This window comes from Brassica oleracea, chromosome C3, assembly GCF_000695525.1.
Source record: "Brassica oleracea var. oleracea cultivar TO1000 chromosome C3, BOL, whole genome shotgun sequence".
Classification (NCBI taxonomy): Eukaryota; Viridiplantae; Streptophyta; class Magnoliopsida; order Brassicales; family Brassicaceae; genus Brassica; species Brassica oleracea.
The window spans coordinates 59,915,171-59,931,377 of record NC_027750.1 but is presented as its reverse complement, the minus strand read 5'-3'; the positions used below and the strand labels follow the sequence as shown (position 1 = coordinate 59,931,377).

The following is a 16,207-nucleotide window of genomic DNA, read 5'->3' as shown; positions in this document are numbered from 1 at the left end:
GTATATGAATTATATAAATATTATATTTTATGTAATTTTTATAATAATTTTTGGATTTCTAAAAAGTAAGTAATTTTATTTTTGTAATAAAATTTTATTTTTTTATATTATTTAAGATTATTTATTTTTATTTATTTTATCTGTACGGATCAAATCTGATATCCAGATTAAAAAAAGTTTGGATATCTAGACACTGAATATCTGAGTAACTACGAATCAAATCGGATCGGATAATTGGTTATTCGGACGAAATATATCGAATTACAAATACCTCCAAAAGTTTATATATTCTTTTTTTTTTGAGAAAACAAAAGTTTATATATTCGATTCGTGCATATCCTACTGCAAACATATTATAACAAATTAACTACTTAGTTAGGAGCTCCATAGCGTCCTGCAGCCATCTTATGAGCAATGGATTTGGCAACACAACAGAGACTGCTTTTATACATGGAAAAGAACATTTTTGGCCTACTGTAATGAATCTTTCATGATATTTCATCGAATGATTTTAACGTTAAATAATAAGAATTGAAAAATATACTGCCGCCCGGAATATCAAACTTCACACATATTAAACAGGAGACCGTATGTCTATTTCTAATCCTACCTACGCCACTGACTTTTAAGAATAAAAATCCAATATATGGAGTCATCTCTTCAATTTGAATAAAAAAAATAGTATTTTTATTGAAGAAGAAAGCAAATTTGTAGAGTTATCAGCACATATATATTACCAAACTTCGGTTTCCTTTTATTTAATTCTCCTTTTTTGGCTAAAAGAAAATTTAGTTTATAACTCCATTTGTGAAGTATTGGCTTTTAAAATATAGTCTTTATCAATGAGATAACACCATTATATAAATGGTCAAGATACATTAAATTATAGGTCAAATTATAATAACGGCAAGTAGACTGAATTGATTGTATAAATATAGAAACATCAGCATCTATAAAATAAAAGAATGGCTCAAGTTTTTATTGAAGAAATGGAATGTGATAAAAAAAAAAAAGTAAAAGCGAATGTGCCTCTCCATTTCTCTCATATTGAACATAGCACGAGCAATTTTAATCCAACTCATCCTAAGGCGGAGAATGTTTAAAATGAAAAGAATATTGATTTTGTTATAATTGACCAGAAGTTCCGCATCTTGATGAGTTGAGGCCAATGTCCATTCCGTTGAAAGCAATCGGCGCATACATCCACATATCATCAGAGCTTAATAACTGCGCAATTATAATTATAGTTTTAAGTTAGATCATTATCATATGATACATAATGTACGTAAAATGTAAAACCCTTCGGTACCTTAATTTGCAGCTGTAAAAATTTGACGTAGTGAACGGCTTCCTCAAGCATTGTACTGATATCGACCTGTTACGTATTTGACAAGTTATATATGCTCAGAATTTTATTATCATTTCTTGTATGTGAAGAATCATAACAAGTTTTTACCTTTGTTCCATTAGGGACAAGATTTTGCAAAATCCTCAGTCTCTCGTTAATCCTTTCTCTTCTTTTCTGCATAACCAATGAAATATCCGGACTTAGCCATTGACCTTTTTGCGGAAGATTTAACTTTTGTAACAGAAATTAAATATTAAGCCGAAAAGTTGACGTTGACACGAGAAAAAGATTTACCCTTGCGTAAAGGCTTTGAGGGTCGGTGGCAGCACCACGACTAGCCCTGGTCTTGCCGTTGAGGTTTAGGGCCTTGGAGGCATCTTCTTCTTCTTCTCCTCCAACGTCCTGGGAAGCGCAGTGTGATTCGTCTTCAGAACATAAAGTGATGCTAGAGTTCTGTCTACTCATCATAGGCCCAGTCTTTCTTTTCTTCACCTTCTCTCCTTCTTCCTCTTCCCCTCCATTCCTGTCATCGCCACTCATATCAAATCTCTTTTGGCCCCTCTTACCCACTTTTGATTTCTTGTTTTTCTAAATCCATGTGAAACCGTTTATACAATATTAGTCAATAAATAATGTTATTATCATATATCTAATTAAATTGTGCCATTTTATATTACTGTAAAATTGTAATATTTTGATGCAATCCGGTAAAGAAAAAATAATAGATGTAACACTTACATCAGCGGATGTCGCACGTGATCTCTTCTTGGAACCGGTGAGATACTTCTGATGATCAGTAGTAGTCACAGAGATCTCGGGCTGCAATATGCTCTCCTCGTCATCATGGGTCTCCAAGACGGCTCCCAAAGGCAAACGAGTCTTTCCAGATGAGTACTTCTCAACGTCATACTCACTAGTCTCCTCACCAACAAGGTAAGGGTTGGTGTTGATGGTCACATCTACCATGTCAAAGTCCATTGACCCATTGTTGTTCTCTCTAACCGCGGGTGGTGCCACCGCATAGTATTCGCTGTAGCTGCTGCTCTCACCAGAAAAACAGAAGCTACTGGCTTCAGGCATCATGGTAAGGTGGTTGTGATGAGAATCAAGGCTCCAACACAAGCCGTGGTGGTCTGCACTGGCTGTACCAGAGGATGAGCCGGTGCCAGGATGATCGTATGAGGTAAGGAGCTGGTTCATGAAATCGGCTTCTTCGGTTGCATATGTGTACATTCCTCCGAGGTTGTTGCTCCATTCTCCCATGGCTTCCATTTAACTTTTGTTATTAGAACTTAACAGTATTAATTAAGAGTTTAATCTTAATTAAAAAGATTGGTTAGTTTTGTTTCTTGGAAGTCTTGTAAGAAGTGAGGGATTGAGGGAGAGGAGTTGGGATGTATATATAGTGAACATGACAGATGGTGGACAAATGTCAACACTTGTGACACCAATTACAATCACCTTTCTAATTAATTAATAAGTAACCAAGTCTTGATTCCCTTGGATATGAACAGCTAATTATTGTGGACAATACAACTTAGTCTTCAAAACATATTTTGTCGTTTCTCGGTTATGACTCGATGCATTCTGCTTATCTTATTGCTTAACTTAAGAGTATATTATCGCATATTTGTTAAACACAGAAATTTAAGTAAGCAAAAAGATTATAGTCGGATATTCCCGAATTATGACCAATGTGATAAATGATGAGACATGATTTTAGCGGTATTCACAGTTAACGGGGGTTTTCAATAGAATTATGGGATCAAGATTGGAGAATCTCACTAGGTTATTCAACTTTATTGTAGATAAAATCTTAGTCAGGATTAGGTTTTCGTTTTACCTAAAGCTTTAACTAATGAGGAAAGCAGACTATTCATTATTAGGAGCTTTTTTCGAACTCAATTTGGAGATGAATGGACTGAAATCGAAATGAATTTTTGCATACAGATAAGATTGAAAACACTCGGGGACATTGAATTTACGGTCGGGTTCATAATATATGCTCACTAATTGCTACAGCAATAAAATGTATCACTAATTACATAAACTACACAGTTATTAGAATAGATATTCATAACTTAATATGTGTCACATGGTTAACAATATTACTGAACTTTTTCTTATCGAAACAATCGATCGAACTTTGAATTCGGTAGTCTAGTACTAATAACAGACATGTCCAAATAAACATTTTATGTTTATGTATGGATTTAGACTGTAGTTTTTAGTGATCCATGAAGTTTAATGTTGAGTATTAAATTAGAGCCATCTTTGAAAAACTACATATGATCCTTATACAACAAAAAGGAAACTACATATGCTACCTTCAAACACTTTCCACTAATAGACATATAATTCAACCTGCCATGATATAGAAAAAAGACCTTGTTTTAACCTGTCACTAGATGATAAGCTGCGCGCATGAAAAGATGAATCTTTTATACTAATTTTTTTTCATTAAATGATTTTGACATTAAGCAACACTACAATATTTATCGATTGTAAAATGACGAATACAAATGTTGGTCTGTTAAATGTATCATCGTTGTTGAAGAGTAAACGTATTACAACTCATTTTAATTACTTTTAAGACTTCGTATGCACAAAGGAAAATTAAATTTTGAGGTTGACACAAATAACGAAAAACAGATAGGCAACATCGATTGTAAAATGACGAAAAAAAATTAGGTTTTCTGCTCTCGATTTGTTTACTACTGACTCTCCATAAATGATTTTATTTTCTACTCCTCTAAAAAATTATTCTTTCGTTCTCGTTTCTGTTTGATATGAGGTTTTTTAACTTATTATGTGAATTAAGTGAATTATATAAGTGTCAATTTAGAAAGATGGACATGTGTAAAAATTAATTCCACTCTAGATACATATCTAAGAATCAATTTTTTAAAGAAAATTACAGATAAACTCTATTCACAGGTTAGTATTCAAATCTAATATATCAAACTGTTATAGATAATAAGTGAAAACTCAAAATATAAATGTCTGTCTAGTATACATTCAGCAGTTCGATCTAAAAATTATCTAATTCTAGAAAAACACAAAAAAATACTTACTTTATTAGCCAACGTTTTTGAGGTTTAGTTACTTAAGAATATCCCGATAAAAAATAAATATAATACTTTACGATTCTAGTATATGTAAATTATGTATAAAGTAAGAGTTGTTTGATTTATTAAATGATAAACCAGAAAACTTATAATAAATAGCTCAAATCTCTCATTCTTACATTTGTTATAGCTAGATAAGATATTAGGGAGAACCAAATATTAGACAAATTATCAAATCTCTCATTCTTCGAACAAACTTAAAAATAGGTGATTAGAATCTTGTCATGATATTTCATTAAAAGTTTTTTTGATGAATAAAAATCAAGATTAAAATATTTAATCTGAATGAAATAATATATGCATGTATAGTGCTTCTAATATTAAAATCACTTTGATTTGAAGAAGTGTATTTCTGGGATTGTCAAGATCAAATGACATATTAAAAACTACTTATTTAAAAATTAATATGTATACATAAAAGTATATACATTAAGCACATAAATCAAAACAAATACATTTTGTTTATTTACAATAATTTTTTGGTAAAAAAAATCAAAACTATCATTTTATTTACTTTATAAGGTATATTATTAAATTTTAGTGATATTGACATAGATATATATATATATATATATATACAGTATATTTTAATATAAATATTTATTATTGACACTTCTTACTCATATGAAATTATTAACATTTGTAAATTTCATGTAACAAAAATTTAAACCGTTAATGAGGGATTTTTCAAAATTAAAATATTAAAATATCAATAATTTTTCAATGCAAATTTTGAAATTAACATATTTTTATATAGTATATAATTTATTTTAAATGTTATTAATATATATATATATTTATATATATATATAATATGAATTTCTTTAAATGAGACTTCATATTCATACGATTTATGATTATTTGTATCTTGCTTGAACAAAAAAAATTAAGGGAAAATTTGGAGAAATGCATTCAAATAAGAATATAATTTGAAAACTACACCCTTATTTAAGTTTTTGGAAAAATACACTTATATATTTTAAATTACTAAATTTTCCAATCTTAATATTTCTAAAAATCTAATATATTGTTTATAATTTTTTTTAAAACAAAATTGTTAGAGAATCTACCAATTATCCCTTTTAATATATTTACACAGTATCTTTTCCATATCTTTTTAATAATATTTTAAATTATTTTATTATTTTGAAAAAAAAGAACTCAAGACTGCGATTCGTCTTCTCGTCTCCTTCCTTCTCGTATCCTCTCCATTTCTGAAATAGTTTTTCTTTTTTTTTCTCTAATTCTGCAGATGTTAAAAGAGGTTCTGGAAGACCCGTGAAAAGAAGATATGAATGCTTTGGAGAACAAGAAACAGCTCAAAACAAAGCACGAAAATAAGCTTGCTCAAGATGTCATCGTTCATGACACAATCGTGCTAGCTACGACTTTGAAATTCGACGCTTTTATGTTCTAAACGTTTTTTGAAAACGTTTTTCTGTTCTAAACGTTTTTCTGCAAAGCACTATGTCTGTTGCTTACTCACAACGGTTCTTGTAGATTAGGAGCTAAGAAGAATGCAGTAGCTTGGGTTCAAGATGCTGTAGTGACCGGTTTTTCCCAGTTCAACTTATTCAAAGAGCCTGGAAAGCAAGAGGATACTACTGCTCACCAAGACCATCATCACTACATTGTTATTCACAACACGTCTGAGAAACTAAATCCCAAAGAGAATACAACAAGTCCAAGAAACCAAGCTTACAAGGGTGTCAAACAGGCTTCAACAAAACATAGGTCTGTTTCTGAAATAAGTAATTTTGAAGGTAAGAACAGGTTAAAAGAGTCACTGAGTTTAGCGGAGGAGTTACTCCGAGTTTCAAGCCAATGGTTCTTTAAATATCTGGAGAACTCACTGAAGAAAGGGTCCTTCTTTGTGAAGAAGGAAGAAGCAAATGGAAAAGGGTCTATTCTTATCAGCCTTAAAGCACTAAACTGTTGGCTCCATGATCTGATAAAAAACAGATGTGAAGCCAGTGAAAAAGTCGAAGAGTTAAGAAAGAAGCTACATCAGTTTCTACTTAAACATATCGAATATGCCATTGGAGAAACAATGTAACATAATAATCCCATTATATGGAATTTTTATTTCAGTGACTAATCTGACAACGGTTTGATGAGAAAGATTTGTATGAAGTATGGTATAAAATAAAAAATCTTGTCATTTCCGCATCCACATTTGATATTGTTCCTCTTCATCGTTCTCTTCTTCAGCATGAGCGGTCTTGCTCCCCCTTAAGAGATCAGTACACAAAGGTAAGGGCTCATGTAACCATGCTCACCACAACAACAACTCTTAATCATAACTCTTTGCTGCCAGTAAGGTACAACTTTCAAGCTACAATTTACACTCTGTGGAAAGAAAAGAACAATTGTAGGCATGGGAAAATATTTCCCCACAAGAAACTAGGAAAGATTATGACATATTTATCTCAACACACATAGTTATCTTAAACATAAATTATTTTAATGATATTATTTTTATTAGTTTTGAATTTATATATTAATTTCGAATTAATATCTTAATTATTGAAATATCTTGGGTAAAAAAGTCAATTCATAATCAAGGAAGTGTATTTTTCAAAAAGTAAAATAGAAAATGCAAATATCAAATTTCAAATTTCAAATCCTAAATAGGGTATTTTGCAAATTATCCCAAAAATTAAACCATTGTTCACAAAATTTTCAATATGAGTCTTTTACCATTTTCGTAAATTTATAGTCGTTTTGAAAAAAAATTAAAATTATGCTTAATGTGATTTTTTAATTTACTTTAATAATATAAAATTAAATAAAAAAAGAGAAGATACAAAAATTGTTATCAAATATGTATTATTCATGATCATTAATTGTCATATATATATATATATATCATATTAGGTAATTCCGTAGTTTTTATTTAAAGAAAGAATTGAAGATATTTTTTTGTACACTACTAATCAATTTGATAGTTAGTTTAATAAAAAGTATAATATATATTTGTATGAACCAATTTATTTTTCTATGAATCATAATAGACAATAGTGATGATATGTGGCTACGAAAACATGTTGCAATGCTTCATGATTAATATATAGGGGATGATATAGCAAAGACCTTTTATTATTTTAGTTGGATAATATTATCTCGCTATAATGTTCTACACATCTCAGAATATTCCTATATATCTTTTGATAAAACATAATTGTATTTTATCTTAAATCTGTATAGCAATACAACGTATCAATCAATATATTACGTTTCACAACAAATAAATAATCGAAAAATAAATAAATTGGGTCTAAGGGGGGAGAGATTTATATGCGCTTCCCATATCCATCAATATAAGAATACATAAGATGCAAGTGCAACAAGTTGCTTATATGTTATAGATTCATATTTTGACAAATAGAACTTCTAAATAGAGTAAATGATCTATTTCGAACTTTACGGAAATACAATCTTCTAAATTGTGGAGTTTTTTTTTTTTTTTTTTCTGAAAACATGGAGTATATTTTTTCTCAGATGTGTTTTCCGAATATCCACTGAATAAAGTGTGTGTTAATGTTAAAAATACATTACAAAGTAATCCATGCTATATGGACCTTACATAAGGTTTTGTTAGTCTGTCATTTCCTCATCAAAAACTCAAACGTTGAAATAATCAACGGTAGATATATAAGAGAATACGAGATAAATGGTTGGGCTTGTGTACTATGTCACTATTAGGATTATTCGTATAGTTTTAAATTTTTAATGAAATAAGTAAATCTATATAACATAAATATATATATATGTACCAGTATTCTACTTTCATATAAAGAACTTAGATTTCAATAGTAAAACTTTTGATATTTAAGGTGTGACAACATAAAGACAACCCACATATGAAAGCAAGCAATAACAACATATTTGGGTTATTGCTGGATTGCTCCTTGTTAAATCCGGTCCTTTTTTTTATCTGTTTCACCGTTGTAAACCATTAAACCATCCAAGGTTTGTATTGATTAATAATCTTTTATTTCATTTTAGTCATTGTTGTAAAGTAAAATTTTTATTTTAAAATAAGTATCGTTTTATAATTTATATGTAAAATTTATTGATTTTATATTATAATCTATTTTTCTATTAGTTGAAATGCATGTGGTTAATAAATATTTAAAGTTAAATGTTTTTTAATCTGTGTACCCAAGTCTAAAATGATAAACAAAAATGAAACGGAAGAAATATATAACTAAAATATGTTAAATGACATTTAGGTAATCAAAAACATTAAGGCGCTTCCTCTAATTCTATCTTCTGTTCCCTTTTTCAAGAACTCTTCTGATTTATACAGTTTTTCTACACAAAAAAAAACTTCTTAAAACATTTACTTATTTTGTATAAATAAATTTATTATTAGTTTATTTAAAAATTGAGAATATCTGGAACGAAATCCAAATAATTTTTCAGACAAAAATCTACGCGCGTCCCAACCCTGAAACAGTCAAAAGACCATACAATGCCTTCTCTAAGTATGGTGCGAGAGGGGTCAATGAAACAATTAACAAACAGGAAGAAACTTGTTGTTGAACGTGAGTTTTTGTGTTACAATATAATTTATTATATTAAAACTTTATTTTTATCTACTAATAAGATATTGTTGTTTAAATTTTAAATGATCTTACTGAAATTGATTTATATCATATATTCTAACAATAATAAAAATATCACGATTACTCTAACTAGTAGTTGAACACCACAATAGATCAAACTGATTAAATTAAATTAAAAAAAAACTGACAGTAATTAAATATTTAGACTATACAGTATACACGATTAACATTTACCCTATCATCTACTTGAATCAAATTATTTTTACATTAACAATTCGATATTTGTTTTAATTAACATTTAATTTGAACTGATTTTAACATAAGATAGAAACATACAATCAATTGTATTGTTTAATAAAACAAACATAAGAGATAATAATGCGGATTCGATCCTCTTTTAAACGAGAAGAAATAATAAAATTTAAGTTATATGATTTAACAAAATTTAATAATTATTGATTAGGTTGCGTATATCAACCACTGGACGGCAGATCGTGCGCGTGAAAATTCCATAAGCTCATAAGCCATTTCAAAAAACAAACAATGAGCACACTCTCTCCCAGTTCACAAATACATTATTCATTAAAAGGGTAAAAGACTCATATATACTTGATTTCTATATATATAAACATAAATAATTAATTCAATAAATAAAAAATATTTTTTATAATTTTTGAATTATACGTTTTCAAATGCAAACTTTTATAAATTGCCTTTTTCGAATTTGTTTTTTTTTAATATTTTTAAAATTCGAATATTTTTTTTTGAAATTATTTAATTTTTTTTAATATTTGTTTATATATTTATTAGAATCATAAATCTCACTTTCCAAAATCCTACTATAGTCTTCATCTCTAAACCCTAACTCTAAAATTATTAGAATCTATTTACCTCTTTAAAAGTGGCGATAAAATAGTTAAAATAAACATGAAAAACGGTATTAACAACGTAGTAGTTTAGGCAATTTCTCAAAATTTAAGCGACATTCGCATTGTTACTATTCAATTTTACTTCTTCTAGGTCAACGTAAAAAGTTCATAAGAAAACAGCTTGACTTAAAAATTCACTTATATCGCTTCCGTAATTTTTGTACCTGGCTCGAGAACAATGTTATATACCTCGGCCAACTCTTTTTTGTTTAGTAAAGAGCGAATGCTAATTTATTTTCCAAAACCCTGACAAATAAGATATTTTTTTAGAAACTAAGAATCAAAAAATTTCACATGTTAGCCAAATAATTGCTCAACTGTGTATATAGTTAAAACATTAATATTTTCATATTTTAAGAAACTCACACGGTTTCTTTTCTGACAATGATGCACAAATGTTAAGCCTGGGAAAAAGGTCTATTTCAACCTTAACAAGCGTCATGCCTATTTTTTCTCGAGCTTTGTAATAGTGCGTATTTCATAAAAAAAATTAAACAAAAATTCAAAAATACTATAAGAACTTCACGTTTCGTGTATTTTCATTCCCGAACTTATAGTACATATTCCATACTGAATTAAAAAATCAAAAATCAAAAATACTACATGAAAATTTCAAAACCATGCGTATACATATATACATTGACCGTCAAAGGCGTCAAAAGTGTTAGTCATTCGTTAATTTATCAAAACACGTCATTTATAAAATTCACACTATTAGTTCATTACGGAATACACACTATTATAAAATTCGGAAAGAAATAGGCAGGAGAAGGATAAAATTCAAGTTGAAATAGGTCATTTTCCCTATTAAGCCTAAAAAATGTCTGAAAATAAACTATTTATCATAATTAAAAGATAAGGGAAGCGCCATAGAAGCTGAATAAACTTTTGTGTGGCTATTTATTGGAAAAAAAATTTGGGTAATTAATTGAGAGCTATCTATCTTATTAAAGTATAAGCACTTTAAGCTTTTGTTTGGCAACATAGATATAAGCTAAAGATATAGTGTTGTTTGAAAACACGGATAGCAATAAATTAGAAAAAAAAATTAATGAGTTTATGCTATTAAAAAAATTGGAAGTCTATTACATTATATTAAAAAACAATGGGTTTATGTTACTTGATATACATATTCAAATCAAAATAATAATTTAAAATTGATTTATATCAAAAATTCATTCAAAAATATACATATATTCAAATTTTGATTTTTACTAACATATTTTCCAATAACCATTATAAAATGTTTTCAATATATATAAGAAAAATACAATACAAAGCCCAATTTCAAACACCAACTTAAATTATGGTTTTCATATTTCACATTAAAATTTAAAAATATAATATATGTGATTATTTATATGATTGTACGTATAAAATATTATCAATTATAAGAAAACTTATTTGATGGTACATATAAAATACAATTAATTATATGATAACACATATTTTTGTAACCTATGATGACACATATAAGATATATAATAGTGATTAGGGATGGACGTTCGAGTTCATTTTCGGGTCTATTTGGGATTTCGTGTTCTGTTCAGATCTCTCATTTATTTTAAAAAACAAATATTTGAAATGAGGGAAAATTGTGCATTATTTTAAGGAAATGAGGGTAAAAATAATATTTAATTAAATTATAACTATTTTAATACAATTATAAGTTCATTTAAACCATTATATATTCTAGGAATTTTAGTGATAAAATTCCTCAACTATTTTTGAATTGGAAAAAACTTTTTAATTAATTTGTAACGTTTTAAACTCTTATATATATATATATATATATGTGTGTGTGAACATATTAAAATAAACTTATTAAATAATATAGATTTAGTTAAAATAAAATTAGAAAAATTAATTTAAAAAAAAAAAGATTATTCAAATTACTAACATGTATTAATAATAGGGTATACTTAGAATATATTTTGAGGCAAAATGAAAAAAAAAAATTAGACCAAAATTAAATCTCACTTTGAATTTGCTTCATTTTGATGGAAATATGAGAAAAATCATTGGAGATACGCCTATAATGTGAAACATATTTATAAACATATATATATGTGTGAATGTATGCAATATATATATAAAAGTAAAAATATACAATATTGATGTACAAGGGTATTGAAATAAAATAAATGAGAATTATGAATGAGACCCTAAAAGGAGGTCCTAGGTCGTGAGATCTTTGTCTCTGCCCGTGGTGGATGGTTGGGATGATCGGATTACTCGTCGGCGATAGTTTTCTCAATCTTTGAAATAGTATTTTGGGCAAACCCATTTTATTGAGAGTGTTCTTATATGATCTATCAAAGACATAATTTTCATTTGGTAATGCTTACCTTTCTATCAAGCTTCGTATTCTGTTAATCTAGTTAACTCGTGATTCTAGCTCGATTGTAACGGCCGCTAGACCTTCCGGAGTTACCTTCCGGAGTTACTTCTTCTCGTTTTTCTTTGTTATAGTTTTGTGATCTTATCCAGTACTAGTCATCTTCGTAACTTCTATCATAAACAAAAATTAACTATAATTTAGTAATAAAATTTAACAATTATACTAAAAAATAATTTTAAAATATAAAGTTATAAAAACTGACAGAGTTTCGCAAAATGATCCTTACACATTAGAGATCAGTGTACCTGTGTCCTCCAATATCATTCAAAACACAGTTGAATAGTTTACACAAACGTATCTATTTTATTCGGATATTTATGCAGAGGAATAAAATATGTGCACAGCTCGAAAGACCCAATTGGGTAATCTGATCTGATTAAATTACATTAAAGTTATATTGCTGGAACTATAGTTACGAAAAAATGTTCCCCGATTATTTTTGGAATTGTTGTGACGGATGTGATAAGATAGAAATTAACAGATGGATAAACAATAAAGAAAGACACCGAGATTTAACGTGGTTCACCCCTAACGGCTACGTCCACGGGCAAAGAGAGATTTTATTGATGGAATAATTACAGAGATCTATCTACAAGAAGATCAGATCTAGTTTCTCTACGGCTGCTAACTAGGTTTAGAGGAGACACAAAATATATATATAGTTGTGTCCCGGAAAACCCTAGCACTAGTGGGCCTCAAAAGACTAAGGCCCAACAGATTCAAAGCATTATTCAACAAATCTCCACCTTGACCTGAATCCTCCATAATCAGATGTACCAGAATGCACTTCTTCGTGCTCAGAACACAGATGTACCAGACTCTCTCTTTGCTCAGATGTTCCGTCGAACTCAGATGTCAGATGTCCCGTCGGACCAGATGCTCCTCAGAGCCAGATGCCCTCACTTGGGCCAGATGCTCTCTTCGAGCCAGATTCCCCTCAGGGCCAAACGCCCATCAGGGCCAGATTTAACAGCTTGAGATGTTTAGTAAATCAAGACAATGCTTGAACTTGCTATGAGGAACCGGCTTAGTGAACATATCCGCAGGATTATCAGCTGTTCCTGCCTTCTTCACTTCAATCCTCTTCTCATCTCTCAGAAAATGATATCTTACATCGATATGTTTGGTTCTCTCATGATGAACCTGATCCTTGGCTAAGCAGATAGCACTTAAGCTATCACAGAACACAGTAGCCTGATCATGATGAAGACCAAGATCACTGACCAATCCTCTCAACCATATTGCCTCCTTAGCAGCTTCTGTCAATGCCATATACTCTGCCTCAGTTGTAGACAAAGTCACTGTCGACTGCAAAGTTGCTATATCATACATCAAACTTCCTACAGCACTAGCATAAGGAACACATGACATATAATCGATTTCCCCTTCAGACATTTCATCACTCATGGTAGGATGAAAATTTGCAGCACATGGATTATCGATAGGCTTAACATTAAGCATCCCAAATCTTGTCAAGACCTTTTCAATGTAGGCCTTTTGTGACAAGAACAGCTTCTTCTTTGTCTTATCCCTGAAGATCTCCATTCCTAGAATCTTCCTCGCAGCACCCAAAAAGCATCCCGAAACTTGTGAAGACCTTCTCAATGTAGGCCTTTTGTGACAAGAACAGCTTCTTCTTCGTCATATCCCTGAAGATCTCCATTCCTAGAATCTTCCTCGCATCACCCAAATCTTTCATCTCAAACTCATAACTCAATAGTTCTTTCAGCTTATGAACATAACACTTCTTCTTGGCAGCTATCAGCATGTCATCTACATACAGCACCAGGTAGATATACGACTCATCCTCCACCTTGCTCATGTAGACACAACAGTCATAAGGGCTCCTGTCGTAGCTCAACTTGACCATATAGCTGTCAAACCTCTTGTACCACTATCTAGGAGGCTGCTTAAGTCCATACAGCGACTTCCTCAACTTGCACACCTGATCTTCTTTACCAGGAAATAGAAAACCCTCAGGCTGGGTCATATAGATCTCCTCCTCAAGCTCTCCATGAAGAAAAGCAGTCTTCACATCAAGTTTCTCCAACTCCAGATCCTGACGTGCTACTATCGCCAATAGCACTCTGATAGAGGTGTGTCTGACCACGGGTGAGAATATCTCATTGTAGTCCACGCCTTCTCTTTGACTGAAACCTCTAGCAACAACTCGAGATTTATACTTGACTCCCTCTTCTGGTGACTGACCTTCTTTTAGCTTATAAATCCACTTGCAAGTCACAACTTTTCTCCCAGGTGGTAGTGTGATCAGATCCCATGTGTGATTCTTTTCATGAGATTCCATCTCATCTCCCATTGAAGCAACCATTTCTCAAATGCATAACTTGAAATGGCTTCTCTGTAAGTAGACGGCTCGTAAGTGTCCACTTCCTCTGCAACCTGTAGTGCATAACCCACCATATCTTCAAACCGATATCTCTCTGGTGGCCTAACATCAACTCTCCTTGGTCTGTCTTTAGCAATACTGCGTTGATTTCCAGAATTGGAAGATTGAGGCTGCTCATCATACATCGATCGCTTGCTCTCTTCCTGAGGATCGATCGATCTCGTGTTGTCGAACATCGATCGGAGATCTCTGCCATCGCCCAATCCTGTGTCTGGCGTAGATCGATCGCTCCCTGATATTGGATCAGTTGATCCTGGGTAGTCTGACCGCACTTCCTGCAGCTCCACCTGCTTGTCAACATCCTCCTGTTGTGCTTCTGAAATGGACTCATCTGAAACTTTGAACATAGAACTCTCATCAAACACAACGTTTCTGCTCATAACAACCCGTTTCTCAGATGGAGACCAAACTATGTATCCCTTTACACCATCTTCATAGCCCATAAACACTCCCTTCTTTGCTCTTGGTTCCAGCTTTCCTTCATTAACATGATAGTAAACCGTGCAACCAAAGACTCTCAGAATAGAATAATCAGCAGATCTGCCTGACCAGACCTCATTAGGTATTCGACACTCGATCCCTGTATGCGGTCCAAGATTGATCAAATAACAAGTTGTGTTCACTACCTCAGCCTAAAACCTCTTCTCTAAACCAGCATTAGAAAGCATGCACCTCGCTCTCTCCAGCAATGTCTGGTTCATTCTCTCTGCTACACCATTCTGCTATGGTGTATACCTGATTGTATGATGCCTAACAATCCATGCATCCTTACAAAACTGATTGAACTCTGTTGAACAGAATTCCAGACCATTATCAGTACGAAGCCTCTTAATCTTCTTCTCAGTTTGATTCTCCACCAGTATCTTTCCTTGAAGCTGTTGAAAGCTTTACTTTTGTGCTTCATGAATGTTATCCAAGTCTTCCTCGAATATTCATCAATCATAGACACAAAATACCTGTGACCCTTCAGCGACTCCACCTAAAGAGGGACCCAACAATCTGAATGGATGTAATCCAGCGTGCCTTTTGTTTTATGAACAACCTTAGGAAACTTCTTTATGTGCAGCTTCCCAAACACACAGTGCTCATAGAACTCAAGGCTCTTGGTCTTATGACCACAAAGAAGATCCTGCTTCGACAGAATCTGCATCCCACGCTCGCCCATATGTCCAAGCCTCATATGCCACAACTTGTCCATATCTTCCTTGCGAACCTCTGGAGATGCAACATTTGCTAAACTTGAAACCGTAGAACCTTCCAGCAAAAACAAAGTACCATGAATGAAACCTCTGGGAATCACATCTGAACCCCTGTAGACACTCAGAACTCCATCTCCACCTGAACACTTGAAACCTCTGTTATCCAAAAGACTAACTGAGATCAAGTTCTTGGACATAGATGGAACATGTCTAACTCCAGTCAA

At 31.5% G+C, this 16,207-nt stretch overlaps 1 protein-coding gene across 1 annotated transcript; it reads right to left on the bottom strand.

Moving 5' to 3' along the window:
* Positions 1-1,097: 1,097 nt before the first annotated feature.
* LOC106333636 (transcription factor bHLH85-like) lies at positions 1,098-2,689 on the bottom strand. Its single transcript, XM_013772057.1, has 5 exons — positions 2,087-2,689; positions 1,643-1,936; positions 1,457-1,522; positions 1,310-1,375; positions 1,098-1,227 (listed from the first exon to the last, which is right to left on the bottom strand). Exons 1-5 carry the CDS (start codon positions 2,618-2,620, stop codon positions 1,126-1,128), a joined length of 1,062 nt encoding a protein of 353 aa, XP_013627511.1. The 5' UTR covers positions 2,621-2,689; the 3' UTR covers positions 1,098-1,125.
* Between the last annotated feature and the right edge of the window lie 13,518 nt (positions 2,690-16,207).

Excerpts from the sequence above, each read along its gene's own strand:
- LOC106333636 (XM_013772057.1), bottom strand. The coding sequence starts at position 2,620 with ATGGAAGCCATGGGAGAATGGAGCAACAACCTCGGAGGAATGTACACA. Across the intron at positions 1,376-1,456 it reads TTGTCCCTAATGGAACAAAG|GTCGATATCAGTACAATGCT; the intron begins GTAAAAACTTGT and ends AATACGTAACAG. Across the intron at positions 1,228-1,309 it reads TTTTACAGCTGCAAATTAAG|TTATTAAGCTCTGATGATAT; the intron begins GTACCGAAGGGT and ends ATAATTGCGCAG.